Raw genomic sequence first — 21,291 nt, 5'->3', positions numbered from 1 at the left:
AAAAAGAATTTTTTTAAATAAAACTTTGTAGTACCAAACATTTCTTGCATTCCTTCATTAGATTATACATAATTGTGTATGATTTTGCTAGCATTTTACTTCCGCATTTATGGTCATTAATGCAATTGGCTGGAACACACGATTTTCTGTTCTGTATGTCAGCAACTGTAGTATCACAGGGATGTACTGGATTAAAAAAAGACCCAAGGTGGGGTATATGCTTTCCTTTTCTACATTCTGGAATGGCTTATGTATCAGCAAAATTATTTGTTTAAACACTCCTCAACAACACAAAAAAATGGAAAGATATACCATGCTCATGGATTGAAACATTGTTAAAATGTCCATATTACCGAAAGCAATCTACAGATTCAATGCAATCTTTATCAAAACTCTAACTCTATTATTCAAAGAACTAAAACAAATAATCCTAAAATTTGTATGGAACCAGAAAAGACCCTAAATAGCCAAAGCCATCTTGAGAAAGAGAAACAAAGCTCGAGGTATCACAATCCCAGATTTTCAAGACATACTCCAAAACTGTAATCATCAAAACACTACGGTACTGGCACAAAAATAAACACACAGATCAGTGGAGCAGGACAGAAAGCCCAGAAATAAAAGTACATTTATATGATCAATTAATCTATGACAAAGGAGGCAAGAACACACACTGGGCAAAAGATGGTCTCTTCAATAAGTGGCATTGGGAAAAGTGGACAGCTCCATGCAAAAGAATGAAACTGGACCACTTTCTTACACCATGCCCCAAAATAAACTCAAAATGGATTAAGGACCTAAATGTGAGGCCTGAAGCTATAGAACATCTAAAAGAAAATACAGGGAGTAATCTCTTGGACACCAGCCTTAACATTTTTATGGATATGTCTCCTTAGGCTAAAGAAACAAAAGCAAAAAAATAAATTACTGGGGCTGTATCAAGCTATAAAGCTTTTACGCAGCAAAGGAAGCCATCAACAAAATGAAAAGGCAACCTACTGAATGGGAAAAGATATTTACAAATCATGTATCTGATCAGCTGTTAACATCCAAAATATACAGAGAACTCCTAAAACTCAACACCAAAAACCCCACAAATGATCCAATTAAAAATGGGAAGAAGATCTGAATAGACATTTCCAAAGAAGACATACAGATGGCAAACAGACACATGAACAGATGTCCAACATCACTAGCCATCAGGGAAATACAAGTCAAAACCACAGTGAGATATCACTTCACACTAGTCAGAACAGCTAGTATCAAGAGACAAGAAGTGACAAGTGTTGACAAGGATGTGAAAAGCGATCCCTCACACACTGTTGATAAGAACATAAACTGGGGAAGCCACTATGGAAACAGTATGGAGGTCTCCTCAAAAAACTAAAAACAGAAATATCGTATGATCTGGTGATTCCCCTAGTGAACATTTATCCAAAGAGAACAAAAATGCTAATCTGAACAGATATATGCACTCCTATGTTTATTGCAGCATTACTTACAACAGCCAAGATACAAAAGCAAATCATAGATGAATAAAGATGTGGTATATAAAATAAAATATTACATATTCCACACATATATGCATAATGGATTAATATACATATACAATGGAATATTACTCAGCCATAAAAAAGAACAAAATCTTGCTGATACATAACAAGAATGGACCTAGAGAGTATTATGCTAAATGAAATAAGGCAGAGAAAGACAAATACCAAATGATTTCACTTGTATGTGGAACCCAAAACAAACAAAAACAACAAAAATCCCACACCTGACACACGAACAAAAACAGAAACACACTCATAAATACAGAGGACCGGGAGCTGCCGGAAGGGAGAAGAGTGGGAGATGGGCAAAATAGGTGAAGGTGATTAAGAGATACAAACTCCAGTTATGAAATAAGTCACGGGGATGAAAAATACAGCATAGGCAACATAGCCAATAATACTGTAATGACACTGTATGGTGACAGATAGCAAACTACACTTACTATGGGGAGAACAGAATACACAGAAGAGTCCAATCATTATGCTTCACACCTGAAACTAATGTAATATTGTATGTCAACTATATTTCAATTAAAAAATAAATTCTCTCACGAAAGAGTTTATACAGAAGGCCTGAACCTTGGCTAGCCTCTGGAAACTAGGCTCTTGGAATGCTCCCTATGTTACTAATTAATAAGGTTGTTTTGTATGCCTAACACTAAATCCTTCTGGGCAAGCCTGTCTCGATTGTGAAAACAATGTGTTTTACGGTGAATAGCATGACTGTGCAGGCGCCAAATATTTGTGTGACCAGCTCCAAATAAAAGCCATAGTGTCTGAGCCTTAAGTGGGCTTTCCTAAGCAGAAACACTGCACACATCATACAGTTTACAGCTGTAGGAAGAAGTGTCTTTCTGTGTGACTTCCATAAGAGAGAAATTTAGAAGCCTGCATCTGGGTTCCTTCAGATTCTACTGTAATAAGCCACGGCCATAATTAGAACCACTTCTGAAACTTGTGAGGTCAGTCCTCCTAGTTAATCGGGTACGTGGCCCTGAGATCCCAGAATATGAAAAATTCACCAATGTTTTCAGTTTCCACAATGCAACTAAATTTTAAGAAACTACCAATGGCCACGTTTTGGAGTAGTTTCAAATAAAAATATCCACAAATTGTTGGAAAAATTATTAGAATACTATTTATTTTCTACCTACACATCTGTGTAAGGCCAGATTTTTTTTCATACTTCAATCAAAACAACTTATCAACACAAATGGAATGCAAAAATAGAGGAGAATCAAGCTGTCTTTTATGAAGCCAGAAGTAGATTTATAAAGTATAAAATAAAACAATGTCACTCTTAACAGTATATTTTTTAAATTTGGAAAATAGTTATTCTTCATTAAAATGTTTATGCAAACATGTAATGGGTTTATTAGGGTTTCTTGGAGTAAAAAATTTGAGAACAAATGCTTCAGGAGAACAGATGGGCAGTAAATTGTTATTAATACCTAACACCATAGCCATAACTTGACTCCTCTCACTGATCACAAGAATACTGAACTTTTTCCAATAAGTGTGACACAAATTTGTAATAGTTCAAGACTGTTTCTCTCTAAGCTCTCAGCCATGAGTGGCCTGGCACCGTAAAAGATACCAGACTAGGCGCCATCAGCCCCATCAGTTTACCTCCATGAGCTGTACATGTATTATCATTTCATTTTCCACATGTACTATGATGAAATGAAAGGTTTGGAAGCATGGCTAGTAGTATTGCCTCGTAGTTGGTTACCTTGCTTCAAATGTCCAAGCCATTCTGCATACTACCATCATTTGAAATGCATTAAACTAATAACATAAACAATAGGTTAAACTTTTTTGGAATGACATACATTAATTAGTTACCATTTTTTTAAAGGGCTCCAAGGACAATACATTTTCTGAAGGCACCAATAACTTCCAATTTCTTGTTCACCTCTTTTCTAACTAAAATGCAAAATGAGTATGAAAATGAGAATTACAAGAAACATAGTTTAATTATCCCTTTCTATGGCATTAGTCAAATTATATTTTCAAAGTTATTAGCAGAGTGCAAAGTGAAATGGTAATTTATCAAATGAAAAAATTAAACTAGAACTTAAGATTTCCCCTAAAGTATTAGTGCAAAAAAAAAAAAAACAAAAAAAAAAAAAAAGAAGGAAAAAGAAAAGCATTTATTACATGTAAAGAAGAAAAATTTTTTAATAGGGAGTATCTATTCAAAATAAGACTTAACTCATTCAATAAATATTTGAGGGTCCACTAAACAGTTGGGGAAAATGTGGAACGAGTAAAGAGTTATAATATTACATATTAAACTAATCATATTTGAGATGTTACTCTATGTGTAAATTTTGAATATAATTATACAATTGTTCTGTGAAAATTAAATGAAATATATTCACTTTACCACACAACCACATTTTGCTGTTTTAAAATTTGTGTTTAATCACTAGTACTAGGCCAATTGTATTTACTAATGATTCTCTACATAAAAGAAGTGTTATGTTTCAACCACATATAGGTTAAACTGACATTTGTAAACTGTGAACTGATTGTGTAGTACAGTACAAGGTAGATAATATTTAAGTATAGTCACCAATGTAAAAACCTAGGCCATAATGAGGTTTCAAAAGTGTTTACTAAAATAAATTTAACCAGAAGTCTGGTGGTTTTTTTTTTGTTTTTTTTTTTTTAACATTTATTCATTTTTGAAAGACAGAGACTTGAGAGACAGAGCATGAGTGGGGGAGGGGCAGAGAGAGAGAGAGAGAGAGAGAGAGAGAGAGAGAATATCTGAAGCAGGCTCCAGGCTCTGAGCTGTCAGCACAGAGCCCGACGCGTGGCTCAAACCCACCAACCACGAGATCATGAACTGAGGTGAAGTCGGATGCTTAACCAACTGAGCCACCCAAGTGCCCCAAAGTCTGGTGTTTTTTAATATATTCGATACTCAACTTACTAACTAGAAACCTCTTATTTATAGGATACGGTGTCTCAAAGATGATGATAATAAAGAAAATGCTAATTAGAGCAATTGATAAAGTGCTACTCATCAGAACACAGCAGTTAAAGACTTTGGCAATTTCAAAAAATAAAACTTGCAAAACATTCAAACAACATATGGTAAAAAAGCACAAAAAAATATACAAAGCCCACAGTGGAGAAGAATCAGGTAAGATTTAGTAATAATTTAGCACACACACACAATAATCATGCCAACAGAGGTCTGCCACGAATACGTGGTCTAGGAATTAGGTATCAATCCTCCCACTACAACATTACATCCAGTTCTGATATTTACTTCTATATAAAGAAACTTCTAAGATAAGTTCAGAGAAAAGTAATTACTAAAGAATGAAAGAGTACGAAAAGTTAAACGGGGCAGATTTATTCATAGAGCAGAGAGTCAGGAAATGTTTATTTAGTATTTAGACCAGTGTGTTAACAATAATATTAAATTCTGCTTGTGTGTCACTAGTGGTTTTAAGGAATATGAGAGAGAAGAGCAAAAACGGTGATGGAAGAGGAAAGTAAACACAAGAAAATATAATGTGTAAGATAGTAAACAGGCTTCTTTTTATCCCTTCAGATCATGGTGTTGTGAACTGTTTAATTAGGATTCATTAAGCTTTTATAATTTTTTTTTCTATCAATCCAATAACATCTATAATTTTACAACAGAAAGATTTCAAAAAGAGGGCACAGCATGAGAAAGACTTGTAAGCCTGACACATGGCTGGTGTGGAAGGCAGAATGGACATCCAAAGATAGCTATGTCCTACTCCTTGAAATTCTAAATACCTGCTATATGGCAAAAAGGACTTTGGGAAAGGTTACTAAAGTTGCAAGCCTTAAAATAGGGAGATTATTCCTCATTGTCGGCCCAATCTAACCAATCACACGAACACTTAAAAGCAATTTTCCCCAGCTGTGGCTAGAAAGATGCAGCAGCAGAAGTCAGAGCGATATGATGCATGAAGAGAGACCTGACCCACCACTGCTGAAGGGGGACATAAAGAAAGCATGGCAAGGAATGCAGACAGCCTCTAGGAGCAAAATCCAGCACTGACTGCAAGTCTGCAAGACAACCGAACCTCAGCTCTATGACCACAAGTAACTTAATTTGAACAAAAATCTGAATGAGCTGAGAGCAGATTCTTCCCTAGACTCTTCAGTATGGAACACAGCCCAGTCAAAACCTTGCTTTCGGCCACGTAGGGCCCTAAACAAGACAACCCTGTTGAGCCCATCCACATTTCTGACCTACAGAAACTGTGATAATACATTTGTGTTAAAGCTGCTGAATTATGGTAATTTGTTAAGACAGCAAGAAAGCTAATACAGATGGCAAGCTCCACGAACAAATATACAGGTATTTCAAAGAAGCCAGAGCGAAGGATGTGTGGGTAAGGAAGAACAGAAGAGAAGCAAGGGATGAAACTGGTAAGGTATATTGAGTCAAGTTTATGAAAAATCTACGAATTTGTTATGTAAGCCATGAGGAGGTGCTGAAATTTGTTTAAGTGGGAGAGATGATGGAAAACAGCAAATGGCAGGAATGGGGCTGAAAGGCAAACCACAGGCTAAGCAATCATGTAGGAGTGCATTACAATTACCTATGCAATAGATGATGAGAGCCTGAACTAAAGCAATGCGAATGGAGAGACAGAACAAATAAGTCTTTGGGATACTTCAGAGGCAAAACACGGGTTTTTGGTCCCTGACTGATATTACAGATGACAGAGCAGTCCAGAGTTCCCAAAGTATTTAGCCTTGATGATTTGGTGGAAGATAGTGTTCAACGATCAATAAACAGAAGAAAGGTACTATATTTTGAGAAGGGAAGAAACAGGAAGGGGAAAATAGACTTTCCTCTAATTTTAAAAATACATGGAAGACATAACGGTTTTTAAGCAGTGGGTAAACAAACAAACAAACAAACAAACAAAAACCCCATCTGTTTTGTTAGGCTCTATTCAAACAAACAAACAAAAAAACCAATCTATTTTGTTAGGCTCTGTTACCTCTGCTGTTACTTTCCGGATAGGCAAACGTAGGCTTATTTGGAGAGCGTCGTAGATCACTATTAAGGAAAGGCTTATCAGGTGGATATACTACATATGGAGATGAGGAATGGCGAGCCACATTTCCATTAGCCCTTGAAGGTTCGGCTAAGCTCTTCTGAAAAATAAAAATACAGAAATTACTTTTCAAATTTTAAAACGCCAATAGGATATAAATACATAGACACATTTGTTCATGTACTGCCCATATTCCACTGATGGAGATAACAGAAAAAACAGAGCCCACTTACTATATAACAGAATTCAAACATTACTTTAAAATAATAAAACTTCCAAAGTGTTTCACATTTGACTACATATAGCCATTTGCCAGACACTATAAAAAAGAAATAATGTTCACACAACTTGAATACAAATACTGCACAGAAATACTTAAATATACTCACAATTAAGTTTAATATATTTTACTTAAAAATATGTAATGTAAGGGGCACCTGGGTGGCTCAGTCAGTTAAGCGTCTGACTTCGGCTCAGGTCATGATCTCACAGTTTGTGGGTTTGAGCCCTGTGTCAGGCTCTGTGCTGACAGCCCAGAGCCTGGAGCCTGCTTCAGATTCTATGTCTCCCTCTCTCTCTGCCCCTTCCCCGCTTATGTTCTGTCTCTCTCTGTCTCTCAAAAATGAATAAATGTTTAAAAAAAAAAATAAAAATAAAAAAAATGTAATGTAAAATATACTCAGAAAAGTATTTTTTATAGTATCTGAAACTGTTACAAAATGACTGAATTAATCTATCCCTACTCAACTAAATACTCCCTGAATATTTATCAAATGTCCAACACTCTGCAGTAAACAGAAAGGCATAGTCCTTGCCTCAAAATATTTACATTTACTTAAGAAAAAAAGGTGGAAGAGGGGGTTTAATTAGAAAACATTAAAGCTTATCAAATACCCAAAAATATAAAATTTTGTTTCCACACAAATGAAAATTTTATTTCCATTCATTCTGTCATGAATGGGATTCTGTTCAATTTGGGATTACGTTCCACATAATTTCAGTGCAGGGATGCTAACTGTGGCATGTTGTTAGTTGTAGGTGACTTCCTATTGGTAGGCAGACCGGGAGTGGGGGAAGTAATGGAGAAGCTGAAAGCTAGGGTGGAAGACAGAACTGCTAGTTGTTCAAAATTCTCATTCATTTTTTTTTATTCAAATAACCACAGCAAAGTAAGTTCTCAACTCTTATCTTTGGAGAATTATACTATACAGCTCCAGAACAATCTACATCCAGAAAAGTACAAAGGGACAATGAATATTTACAATAACGGTAAACAACCTCCCGGAATAAACAAAGACAATCACAATAACCACACTGTATCTGCATTCTATTAAAAACCAAAGACTATTTCTACGTAAAATCATGCAATTTTCCCACTGATTTAAAAAAAACAAATACAGAACACACTATGGCTATGAAAACTAAAGAAGAGGGCAAAGAGCATGGAAGGGGTATAGGAGTGAAGTCTCAAAGTGGTACTCAAGGAAATCAATGTTAAGTCTATATAAAAAGTGTTTTCACATGGACAGGATTAAGAGTTGGCATTTTTCGGGGCGCCTGGGTGGCTCAGCGGGTTAAGCGTCCGACTTTGGCTCAGGTCACGATCTCAGTTTGTGAGTTCAAGCCCCACATCAGGCTCCAAGCTGACAGCTCAGAGCCTGGACCCTGCTTCAGATTTTGTGTCTCCCTATCTCTCTGCCCTCCCCTGCTTGTGCTCTGTCTCTCTCACTCTCAAAAACAAAAATAAACATTAAAAAAAAAAAAAAAAAAAGTTGGCATTTTTCAAACTTTTTGGAAAACTGACAGGTTTTGGAGATGACTGGAAAACAGGATAAGATTTCAATTCTTAAAATATATAAAACTGCTAAAGCTCTTACAAAGCACCACAAATTGTCACTTAGCTTAATTTTAAATATGATTTTTCACAGAGAACCTTAGGTCTTCATACAACCTACTAGAATCCTATTATTTAACAACTACCATTCAAAGTCACTGGTTAGTAAGTATTCCTTAACAATATATATTTATGAGCATAAATCACCTGTATATTCACTTACGATGTTCAAAACAATTTTTATTAGAATTATTGAACACTGCACAGATACTAACAGAACTATGCATAGAAGATTTACCCAAAAAACCCAAACCAAATGAAAATAAACCATCTTCATTAAATTCACTGCCTACTAGCTCTTATAAAACTAAAAGTTCCAAATTTATCCCTCCTGAAACATTTCTCCAAAGATACTCGAAAGGCCAACAGGTACATGAAAGATGCTCAACATCCATTAGTCATTAGGGAAATGTAAATTAAAACCACAATGATTATCATCTCACCTGTTAAGAATGGTCATCATCAAAAAGAAAAAAGATTACAGAAGCCGGCATGGATGTGGAGAAAAGGGAACCATTGTGCACTGTTCCTGGGATTGTAAATTGGCAGAGCCATTATGGAAAACAATATGGAGGACCCTCAAAAAATTAAAAATAGAACTATGATACAATCCAGCATTCTTACCTCCATGTTCATATCATAGCAGCATTATTTACAATAGCCAAGACATGGAAGCAATGTGTGTCCATGGATGGATGAATGGATAAGTAAGTTGTGGCATATACAATGGAATATTCAGCCATAACAAAACAAGAAAATCCTACCATTTGCAAAAGCATGGATGAACCTTGAAGGCATTATGCTAAGTGAAGTCAGACACAGAAAGACAAATACTGTATGAACTCACTTCTATGTAGAATCTACAACAAACAAAACACCAAACTCTACGGAAAAGGAAATCAGACCTGTGGTTACCAGAGTTGAAAAACTGGGAAAAAGGGGAATTAGATGAAGGTGGTCAAAAGGTACAGACTACCAGCTGTAAGTATTAAGGATGTAATGTACAACATGATGACCACAGCTGACATGGCTGTATGACATACAGGAGAGTTGTCAAGACAGTATATCCTAAAAGTTCTCATCACAAGGAAAAGAAATTATTTTTCTTCTCTTTGTATCTATATCAGAAAAGGGATGTTAGCTGTACCTATTGTGGTAATTACTTCACAATATATGTAAAACCATCATGTTGTATGCCTTAAACTTGGGCAAGTGACGCATGTCAATTATTTCTCAATAAAACCGGGTAGAGAAAAGATTTGTCTTTCAACAAAATTTGTCACATATGTATCATAAAAATACTGCTCAGGTTGGGTCAGCAAATTATGAAAGTACTTTCTATATAAAGATTCAAGTTATAATGAAATTCTTTTGAAAAGCTATTAAAAATGTATTCCATTTTCTAAGTCAGCCATTTCATTTTGAATGTTTGGGTTTAAGCAAAATCACAGTTACTACGAATGGGTTGGGTCAATGTCCTCATTTGCTACCAGAAGTTTAAAGCATAGAAAGAGTAACAGATCAGCCAAAAGCAAAAGGAAGACAGAAAATAAAATGGCCTTGCAAAAATTATTTATAAGAACTATTTTGAAATAAAATTAAACCAAGAAACACAAAACTGGCAACTCATTACATATACACACAAATGTGTCTAATAAAAATAGTGAAGGATAATATGTCGTATATATATATATACAATATTATTCAGCTTTAAAAAGGAGAGAAATCCCATTATATGCTACATAATTGATGAACCTTGAGGACACTATGCTTAGTGAAATAAGCCAGTCCAGAAAAAGACAAATACTTCATGATTCTACTTAAAAAAAATTTTTTTAACATTTATTTTTGAGAGAGAGAAAGTAAGCAGGAGGGAGAAAGAGAGAGAGAGAGAGAGAGAGAATGAATCCGAAGGAGGCTCCAAGCTCTGCTCTGTCAGTACAGAGCCCAATGGGGGACTCGAATTCACAAACCATGAGATCATGACCAAAGCTGAAGTTGGACACTTAACCAACTGAGCCACCCAGGCGCCCCATCTACTTACATAAGGTACCTAAAGTAGTCAAATTCATAGAAACTGGAAGTAGAATGGTGGTTACCAGGGAGGTTGCAAAGGAGAGCTATTTAATGGAGAGAGAGTTCTGTAAGACGAAAAAGTCTGGAGATGTTTCACAACAATATGAATACCCTTAACACTACTGAACTGTACAATTAAAAATTAAGATGACAAAGTGTTAGGTAAACACCTAAGAATAGCAATATAATTAGAAAAAACAGTGTGTGTTCTTAGTAGCCAGTTTTTCCAAGTGAGAAAAACAATTGGGGATGTTCTAAACTTCAGGGATTAGAAAAGTAGTATTTTTAAGAGTTGGAAAGAACCATAGAAACAATCTAGTATACTTCCTTGTTTGACAAGAGAAAAGGAAGTTCAAAACAGTTGACTTGCCTATCTCACCTCCCCTTATAGAATCAGGGGAATCATATTCTAGGTGATTCACTGAACAATTAACCAGTTCTCCAAAGAGAACCATCAGCCTAACTACACCTGTTCTCATATAACCTGCCTTCCCTCCCTCGAAACAAGGAATGAAGTTTGTTTAATGGACCTATCTCCATCTCCTATTCAGTCTTGGTTCCTATGAAACCTTTTCCCCTCCTGATGCTTTTTCTTCCTACTAGATCTTTCACATTGTCATTAAGGACAAAACAAAAGCTTTCCTAAATTTGAGGATTCCCCTCCAGTTCTTGCCTCATTTCTCAGCTTTTACAACAAAGTCCTCAAAATAATTATTTGTAATTGCTGCCATCTTTTAATCACCTCACTCTCTTAACCCTTTCCAATCACACTTGAGTCTTCACCAAGTCAGAGAAAAAGCTCAACCTCACCAATGACTTATATTGCTGAATTCGGAGACCTTTTAGAAGCATGTGATACAGATCACTTCATCTCAACACTTTCCTTAGAAGACAGACCACACTCTGGTTTTCCTGATACACAGGTCTCTTCCTAAGAATCTCCCTGGCTCTCTCTCTTTCCTCTTTCTAAATGCTGCAGTGCGCCAGAGCTTAGTCCTTCCACCTCTTCTGGTTTTCTTCTACATTAATTCCTTTGATGATCTCATTCCATTTTCATCTACATGGGTTCCTCTGATCCTAGCAACATTGAGGGCTTTGAAAAGCCTCTATTTGCGAAATTTTCAAGTTTAAATATGGAATCCAGAAGTCCCTCTCTTGAACTTTATATTCAAAATTAAACTTCCTATTCATTATCTCCACTTGGAAGTCAATAAGGGTACCTCAGATCATGTCTATAACAAATTCTTGAACCCAACTGCCAAAACCTGCTCCTCTCCCAGCACACCCAACCATCAGTACCACCATTTACCCACCTGCTCAGGTCAAAACTCCTGGATGGAATCATTTCTCATACATCCCATATCTAATCTTTCAGTGTATCTTGTTGGGCCTCTGTCTTCAGAGTATGCCCAGAAACTCACCAATTTCTCATCAATTCCACTAGTAATACCCTGGTTGACACCACTGTGATCTTTTGTCTGGACTGCCATTAACAGTCTCCTAATCACTCTTGTCCACATCTCCTTAGTCTGTCTCCAAGTAGTAATCATTATCACTTAAAACAGTAAATTAATTTGAGTAATACCCCTAATTATAACCCTCCAACAGATTTCCATCACAGAATAAAATCCAAAATTCTTACAATGGCTTTTAAGGCCCCACGTGTCTGACCCCAAGCTAACCCTGACTTGATTGCCTCCCACTCTTTCTCCACACCACCTTTGCCCCTTCATCATTTCCCAGCTATACTGACCAACTTTTAGATTTCTAAAATCCACAGTACACTTCATGCTCTTTTACTATGTTTATCTGCTCCCTGTCTCAGGCCATTCAGTCATCTGCTCAAAAGTCTGTCAGTAAGGCTTTCCCTGACTACCCTATCAAAAGTAGCGTCCTTCTGTCAGCCTATCTCCTTTATTCTTTTTTAAAAACTTACCCCATTTTATGTATTTATTATTTGTATGCCCTGTGGAATAAAAAACATAGTTTTGTCCTTGGTTCTTGATACAGATTCACAAACTCTCGGAATTTCTTAAGTGACAGGAGTCTTTGTTATGTTAATAGTGGGACCCCCTAGTAACTTGAGGATGAGGGCTGGTAGCCAGAAAAACCAACCGATTAGAGTCAGAAATTTTGGCCCCACACCCTAACCCTAGGAGAAGGGAGAAGGGAGGGGCTGGAGACTGAGTTCAATTATTAATGGCCAATAATTTAATAAATCATAAGTACATGATAAAATGTCCATAAAAACTCTTGGACAGTAAGGTTCTAGGAGTTCCAGAATTGTCACAGAAGCCTTTTTTCATCTTGCCCTATATATCTCTTCCATTTAGCTGTTCCTGAGTTGCATCCTTTATAAAAAGAAAGGAGGAAAAAAAAAAAAAAAAAAAAAAAGCTATAACTGGGGCATCTGGGTGGCTCAATGGGTTGAATGTCTGACCCTTGATTTTGGCTCAGGTCATGATCTCACAGTCGTAGGATAGAGCCCCGAGTCAAGTCGGGCTCTGTGCAGAGCCTGCTTGGGATTTTCTCTCTCTTTCCCTCTACCTTTTTCCTGCTCGCTCACTTTCTCTAAAAGTTTAAAAAAAAAAGGGGGGGGTGATAATAATTATTCCCGGAGTTCTGCGAGTCATTCCAACAAATTAATAAACGTGAGGAGGAAGGGTCATGTGAACTCCTTAATTTGTAGTTGAGTGGCCAGAAGTGCAAAAACCTTTAGGGCACCTGGGACTTGCAGGTGGCTAATGAAACAGGGGCAGTCATGTGGGACCTAGCTCCTTTATGGTGTGTGTGGCCTGCACTACCTCCAGCTAGTTAGTGGCAGAATTGAATTGAATGACGGATACCCAAATGACACAGGAGAATTCATGTTGGAAAAACACAGTCATTCCCACTACAGTTTAAATTCCAATAAAAACACTCGATATAGAAGTTTAATATATCTGTTGAATGAATGAATTACACAATTCCTCTGCAAAACAGGAAAATTGCATTGTCCATAGACTGAATTATCCTACTCAATAAAGTATATAAATTTAAAAGTATAACTGCAAATATATTTATAAAATATAAATTACAAATTATAATTTCCTTTATGACAAATAACAACAAAGAGCACAAACGTCATAGAAAGACTGTAAAAAGAGAACACAGCAGACATGAGACTGCTATACTTAGAAATGTCTACTTGCAAGGTTGGTTCCTGGCTGGTATCTGGGAACTTAAATTTAGGGAAGGTTCCAACTATTGTCACTGTGATTGTCAGCAGTTCACAGGACCAGCCCAGTTTCGATGATTTGCTAAGGACTGACAGGACTCAGAATATAGTTATTCTAGTGATTAGGATAAATTACAGCAAAAGAATACAAAGCAAATCAGTAAAGGGAAAAGATGCATGGGGGTGAAATTTGTAAGATATCAGGTACAAGCTTTCAAAATTCCTCTCTGGGTGGAGTCCTACAGGATGTGCTTAATTCCTCCAGCACAACAGCGCCACAACAGTAACAACTTTTGTGAAGTGTTATCTACCAAGGAAGCTCCTTAGACTCAGTGGCCAAAGTTTTTACTGGGGGGCTGGTCGCATTCCCAACTCTCGAAAAGAAAGCTGGTGTTCAACATAAACCACATTGTACAGTTTAGGCACAGTGAGGCACTCTTGTCATTGAGGTAAAAGTTTTATATCAGTGTAGGAAATGGTTTACCATTTTAGTCCACAGTTGCCTACCAAAGAGCTAACCTTGCAAACAGGGCCTTTCTAAAGACAACAGTCATCTGAGATGATGGAAGATTTCAAGCGAATTCTTGTTTTCAGTGCCACAGGCCATCCAATCATGAACACCTGAGAACTACTGAAGGGCAAAGGATCTTTCAAGCAGAATATTTATGCTCCCCCCACCAATTATACATGTAATATATACATATGCAAAATAAAAACAACCCACAAACCTCAAACTTGCATGGCACTTTATAGTTTACATTTCCATTATGAGTTGACCCTCACAACCATCCTGACAAGTAAGAAAGCATTTCCACTTTAGAATTCTGAAAACTGTATTTGGGATTCATTTTCAGAACCCTGAACATAGTGTCTTAGATTTGTCAGCAGAGTGTTTTTTCTAAGCACATTCATATTATCTTTTAGTTATTACAAGGACCCCATGAAGGAAGCACAGCAAATATTATTGTCCCCATTTTGTAGTGAAAAAAGCCGAGGCTAAGAAAACTTAAGCCATTTGCTTAAGGTCTCATAGCTACTAAGGAACCCAAGTCTAACTCCTAAACAGCACTCCTCAAGACCCCAAGCATTCAATAAATATTTTCCAACCAAAATGATATGATCCTAAGAGAAACTTTCAGGATTAAAGGCAAAATGTTTAACCTGACCACTTTCTTCCTTGGCAACTTTAGTTTCTACTTAGGAACACTTAAGATTCAAATATTTACTGAACATCTCTGTCACTGCCTTAAGTATGAAGGATGGTGAAAAATGTGTATTATTTGCCTTCTTTTCAAATGGAATATGCAACATGGCTGGAAGACATCAGGTACATAAAAATTTAAATACAATTTATCAAACCATACTCACCTATATAGAAAAGATAAGACAGTATAATCAAAGTGGGGTTATTGCAGGAATGTAAGACTGGGTGCACCTTAGAACATTCATCATGTTAAAGTCAAAATCCATATGATCATCAACAAATGCAAAAAAACAATCATTAAAATTCACTCTCCAGCCATTATTAAAAAATTATTTTCTTATAGCAGTAAAGAAATTTACAAAAAAATCATGGCAATGTATTTAAGGTACAAAACTTAAGTCATTCCTTTTAAATTCAGGAACAAGGCAAAGATATCTGCAAGACAACTTCTAATCAATGTTGTGCTCCATTTTGTAGCCTGCATATTAAGATCATGAAAAGTAACATATGTTGATTAAAATGAGGAATCAAAATTTCAGTTATAATCTAAATAGAAAATACCAAAGAGTCTTCAATTATTAGAATTAATTAAGAGTTTAGAGTGCCTGGGAGGCTCAGTCGGTTAAGCATACAACTCTCAGTTTCGGCTCAGGTCATGATCTCACGGTTTCACGGGTTCAAGCGCCACATCAGGCTGTGCATGGACACCGTGGAGCCTGCTTGGGATTCTCTCTCTCTCCCTCTCTCTCTGCCCCTCCCCTATTCACGCTGTCTCGGTCTCTCTCAAAAATAAATAAACTTAAAAATATTTAAAAAAAGAGTTTGAGTTTAAGAAAACTTGCCGAGTAAAGTTAATATGAAAGGAATAAATACTAATTCTATATACGAGCTATAAAATGCAATTTATGAAAACATATAAAAAACAAACTAAAAACAAATTTAATAAATGATTCACAAGATTTGAAATTATAAAACTTTACTGAAAAATGTTAAAGATAAAAAAAAAAAAAACTGGAGTAACAATATGTTCAGACAGAAGACTCAATATCTTAAAGGCCTCAGTTATTGCCAAATTGAACCTGAAATTCAATACAACTTCAACTGAATTTCCAACAGAAGATTTTATAATTTCTATTACAGAACTGCAAAAGGCCAAGAATTGCTAACATTTTTCTTTGAAGAACAGGGAAGACAGGTACTCTCTCAGACAAAAAGGAGAATGATTAAGACAGTGAGTATAGACACAAGGAGAGACAAATGTAACACTGGAACAAAGAGCCCACTGAAACATACACACCCATATGGAAATCAATATATTGATAGCTAGAAATGTAAACCACTAGGTAAAAGGTAAGTTTAACAAGTAATTATGTAGCAAATGTGGATCTTAAGTAGAAACATTAAAATGGGTTCCTACCTCACAAATTAATTTCAAGCAAATTAAGGATTTAAAAGGCTCCAACTTTAAAACTTGGAGAGAAAAATGTGTGAGAACGTCATTAACAGCATAGGATATAAGACTTTCATGACCAAAAAGTACTAAACATAAAAAGACTAATAAATTTTATCCCATGAACATTAAAAACTCCCATCAAAAGATATCTTAAAAAGACAAGCCAAAGAGCAATTAAAATTCAGCTAACAGACGAGGATTGACATCTAGAATACATAAGGAATGACTATAAATCAATAGGAAAAGACAAACCAATTAAAAACAGGCAAAACACTCAAGCAGGCATTTCACAGAAGGGAAAAAAAAACATGAAAACTAGTAAATTTATGAAAAACTAAAAGGTGCATCTTATCAACATTGATCAGGGGAGCACAGTGAGAAGAACAGGATAACATTTCACACTTCTCTTGGCAAAAATTCAAAAGTGAGACAATACCACCTGTTCAAAAGGATACGGATTAAAGGTGACTGTTGGTGGGAACACACTAGTACAACTGCTTTAGAAAACAATTCAGCATCACCAAATAAAGCCAAAGGTGCACCTTCTATGACCCTGCAATTTCAATCACAGAAAATCTGCTGAGCTTTTTCTTTTTTTTTTTTTTTTTAAAAAAGATTATGTCCCTCAAGTCACTAAACATATCCCACCACCCACCACCTAGTTATAAGCCACAGCCCAACTTGCAGTTTGAAAACCACTGCTGTCCCTCTCAAACATTTTGGGTTTAGGGACCCCTTCACACTCTTAAAAATTACTAAAGACCCCAAGCAGCTTTTTTGTTCATGTGGGTTATACCTAAACATTAGGATACTTACTAATTTAAAAACAATATACCCATGATGTTACCATAAATATAATCTTTAAATATAATTTGTCAAATTGGCTTCCATACAACACCCAGTGTTCATCCCAACAAGTGCCTTCCACCCACTTTCCCCTCCCCCCCATCCCCCATCAACCCTCAGTTTGTTCTCTGTATTTAAGAGTCTCTTATGGTTTGTCTCCCTCCCTCTCTGTAACGTTTTTCCCCTCTACCCTTCCCCCATGGTCTTAAGTTTCTCAAGATCCACATATGAGTGATAACATACGGTATCTTTTGAATGAAAAATAACTATCATCCAAAAACTTTAATGAAAAGTGTTTTGTTTTGTTTTTTTTACATTTTTACAAATCTCTTTAATTCTTGATGTAAAAGAAGCCTGCTGGATTCTTAGATTAGCTTTTGCATTCACTCTGCTAGATGTTATTTTGGCTGACGTTTAAGAAAATCTGGTCTCCCACAAAGTGGCTGGGTAAGGAAGGTAATTGTAGATCCCGTTGTAGGGACTTAGGGACTCCCAAAGGTCTTCTGAACATGCTTTCAAAACTGCTGCTCTAGAGAAATTGTTGCACTTGTGGAACATATAGGAATGATCACAAAAGGACTCTTTTGGAATGGCTGGCAAACTAGTGAACAAACTGGCTCTATGATGTACTAGTTGTGTAATCCTGACTTAACCTCTCTGTTCCTCATTCAAAAATGGAAATACTAAAGACTTAATATATGAAAAGCATTTAAAATCATGACTGCCAGTTACTGCTATAGAAGTTTATTTTATTATAATTTCAAAACGTATAGTGGTGGTGTGTATGTGAGAGAAAAGCAGGAAGATGCAAAAAGGGGCATAAAGGTATTCATTTTATTATTCTCCAAAATAAATGTTTTATATATTCAATGTTATAAGAATCTGTGTTATATTCATAAAACTTTTAAGAGAAAGAAAGAGTTAAAGGGCCTGGCTAAAATGCCACGGAGACCAGTTAGGAAGATTAGCTTATTAAATCCAAAGTGACACTTAAGAGTTCTGACGACGGTTACTGGGAAAATAAAAAGGGACGGACAGGAAAGACAGTCTTCAACACTATGCTGCCTATACTTCCACTGAAAATCACTGCGCCAACCACAGTTGCTTTCCTGAGACAGCCACTAGGAAAATGATAGCAATCACTCCAAGTTACCTGCTGTTGTTACTTGTCTTGCTGCTGTTGCAAAATATACTTAAAAAAACAACAAAACGATGTGAATGTATCACCTGTTTCCATCTTGTTCACATTTGAAATTTACATGGTAGCTGATTCCTCCTGAACGCATCTGTCAAAATCCTTGCCTAGTAAAAGCACCTCTATTTAGCACTATTTGCTAGCTCCAAGCTGGGTTTATCAGCATTGAATACAAATGAATTGTTGATGCTCACAATCCTAAAATCTGAATATGAGTAGCCTCTGAGTTTATGCTGTAGTTTTAAAAGGTGTTTTTGTGTTGCCTTATTTTATGATCATCTGTTTATTAAGCTAAAATGTTTTTTAAATTTTGTTGGAAATGCCAGCCTTATTTCTGACAGGGCAATTAAAGTGTCTAAGCAGGGCCATTTCTTACACACTGACAAACTAAACTTAGTCATTTTTGTTTTGAGACAGTGACTTTCAAATTAGACATTCTGATGTAGCAAGTCAAATTGAGACGGTTGTTACACTTGGATTTCCAAAAGGTCCTAGATATTTGAAAAGTATATTATTGATATTTAGAACCCACTTTAAAGCTGGGCTAAGCATGTAAAAAACATATGTGCTTTCCTATTGAACACTCTCTGAAATTTATGTCCAGGCTACCTGAGGGGTCAAGGGTTGACATCACATCCTAGTACCCGGGCACAGCTAGATGGACTTGGCAAAGTACAGCTCAATTAACATTTACAGGAGTATTTCTTGCTCAGTCTAAGTTTTGAAAGCAGTGAAAAGCCTTCTTCTCCCAATTAACCACAACTCCTATATAATCTCATCCAACTACTTACAGATACTTCCTCCTAATAGTCTAATAGTTCCTCTTTTTCTATTCCCTTTCACTGACCTAATTCCTGAATAAACTCTACGTGCTTCATTCAATCCTTCTCCTTAATCTTCCCTTCCCTTCTGCACACTTGTCACTCCCATTCTGCTACAACTCTTGAGTTACTTCTGGGCTCGTTAGGGCAAATCTTAAGTCACCAAAAGGTGAAACTGAGGAAAACTGTCTTCCCCAAGGTAACTGCTGTTGGTGCTCCCTAAACTTTCCCCCTTAGCGTCTATGACATAACTTTACCCTAATAATCTCCTGTTTCCTTCCCCATCCCTCTTTTCTCATGTTTTCACCTACTGCCACAATTCAACCCAACTCTACCGCCACACGACCTCTGCTCATTCCAAACGAGTTTCCCCAAAGCTCCTATTGCCTTGGCACCTACCCAGATACGCCCGAGGTGCCTTTTTCTTCTTTTCAGTTCTGGTGACCAGCATTTACAATTCCTTCCCTACCCAGCTAGCTAGCTCCATCTCCCTTACTAGGAAAACAGCTTCTAGCCTATCCAAGCGCTGCTAACCACTCCTGCCTAGGTCCTTCTAGTAGAGCAGCAGTTCTCAAACAGAACTGGGGAACAACCTAATTACAGGTAGTTTCTCTTCAGTGGCTGCTTCTTCACAGCACGGATTCCATCATGTTCACCTGCGTAATCAATCTCAGAGCCTAAAAGTATGCCGGGCACTCAGCATTAGCTAACTGAAGACATAAAGGCTCCCTTGGCCACCTCACATTTCCTGCCTATTCCCAATGCGGCGGATCCCCAAACGCTTAGTTAGCGTTCGACACCCCAATTCGACAAATAATAAGTGACTGAACCGGCTGGTGGCCCTTGTGGAGGCGAAAACAATATTAAGGCTCAGCTTCCCCCATCGCCCTAAAACGGCGCGTACACGTTGCAGTCAAAGTAATACTGGCGGTCGGACGCGCGCGCTCTGGGTTAAGACCAGCGAGAACAAAGTTACTGGGAATGTACGAGGGGAAGCGCTGCAGGCAAGGAATCAGCACAAGCAGCAACGAGTAAGCACTTGAAGCTGCGGACTATGCAGCCGCCGCCAATGAAGCCAACCCGTGCGCCTACCTGGTCTCGGAGACTCTTCAAAAAGGGCCGTTACACCCACGTGACCAAAGCAGCACCGTTTTCGCAAGGCCAGGGCGTGGGCAGACATCCCAGCGAATGCTGGCAATGTTCGGCAACCTGGACTGCTAGGCCGGAAGGTGAGGGGAGCACAAGAGATGGAGGCGGGCCAGGCCTATTTCGATACTAAGGGTGCAGCCTTCACAGAGGAGCACTGGACGTCAGCGGAGCACGGACGACCAAGCACTCCCGGCCGTTCCCCAGAATGGGGTGAGACTCTGGGCCGAGAGCACTCTGAAGGGTGAGGAAAAGCAAAGAGGCGCCAGGCCCGAGCCTATTCGAACGCCTACCGCTTCTTACCGAGAACTGAGAACCAGAAGTCGCAGAGACCGATGCTGCCGCCATCTTCCTGCCTCCCCAAAGGACCTCCGCAGCCCTGGGGGGATCCGGGTTCTCAAGCTCTTCCCCAAGATTCGAGAGCCGCCCACCAGGGGCGACCCTAAGCCCAACCCCTGATGGAAGGGGCTGGGGCGTTGGTGCCGGGTCTGGGAACCCCTGCGCACACCCCCTACGGGGACGCCCACGCTCACGGTGCACACGGGAAAGGCAACAACGTCCTAACGGACGTCTTGCACAGCCAATCAAAAAAGCGGACGTCTTCCGGTAGTAGGAGAGAATCCGCCTCTTCCCTCGCTGACGTCACAAGGTAGCGCAAAGCAGAAGCTGTGGGGTCCGCTGATCCTGCCGGCCACCGGACCGCTCTGTCGGCACTCTACAAAAGGGGCGGGCCTCCTGTAGGAGGAAACATGGGCCTGGGGCAGTGGTGTCTCCAGTGGCAATTGAATCGAATGACTGAAGTTGAATGAAAGAGAATGCGAAG

General features: G+C 37.9%; 1 protein-coding gene across 1 annotated transcript in view; it reads right to left on the bottom strand.

Annotated features, from left to right (window-relative positions):
• The window catches only part of CEP57 (centrosomal protein 57), a 39,781-nt gene extending 18,693 nt beyond the window's left edge, over positions 1–21,088 (bottom strand). Inside the window, exons 1-2 of the mRNA XM_049620403.1 lie at positions 20,772–21,088; positions 6,560–6,716 (exon numbers count right to left, since the gene is read on the bottom strand). Of these exons, the coding sequence (XP_049476360.1) occupies positions 6,560–6,716; positions 20,772–20,816 (202 nt within the window). The 5' untranslated portion in view covers positions 20,817–21,088. The remainder of the gene's footprint in view (positions 1–6,559; positions 6,717–20,771) is intronic.
• Positions 21,089–21,291: the final 203 nt, after the last annotated feature.

This window comes from Panthera uncia, chromosome D1 (genome assembly GCF_023721935.1).
Source record: "Panthera uncia isolate 11264 chromosome D1, Puncia_PCG_1.0, whole genome shotgun sequence".
Classification (NCBI taxonomy): domain Eukaryota; kingdom Metazoa; phylum Chordata; class Mammalia; order Carnivora; family Felidae; genus Panthera; species Panthera uncia.
This window is presented reverse-complemented; position numbering and strand designations above follow the sequence as displayed.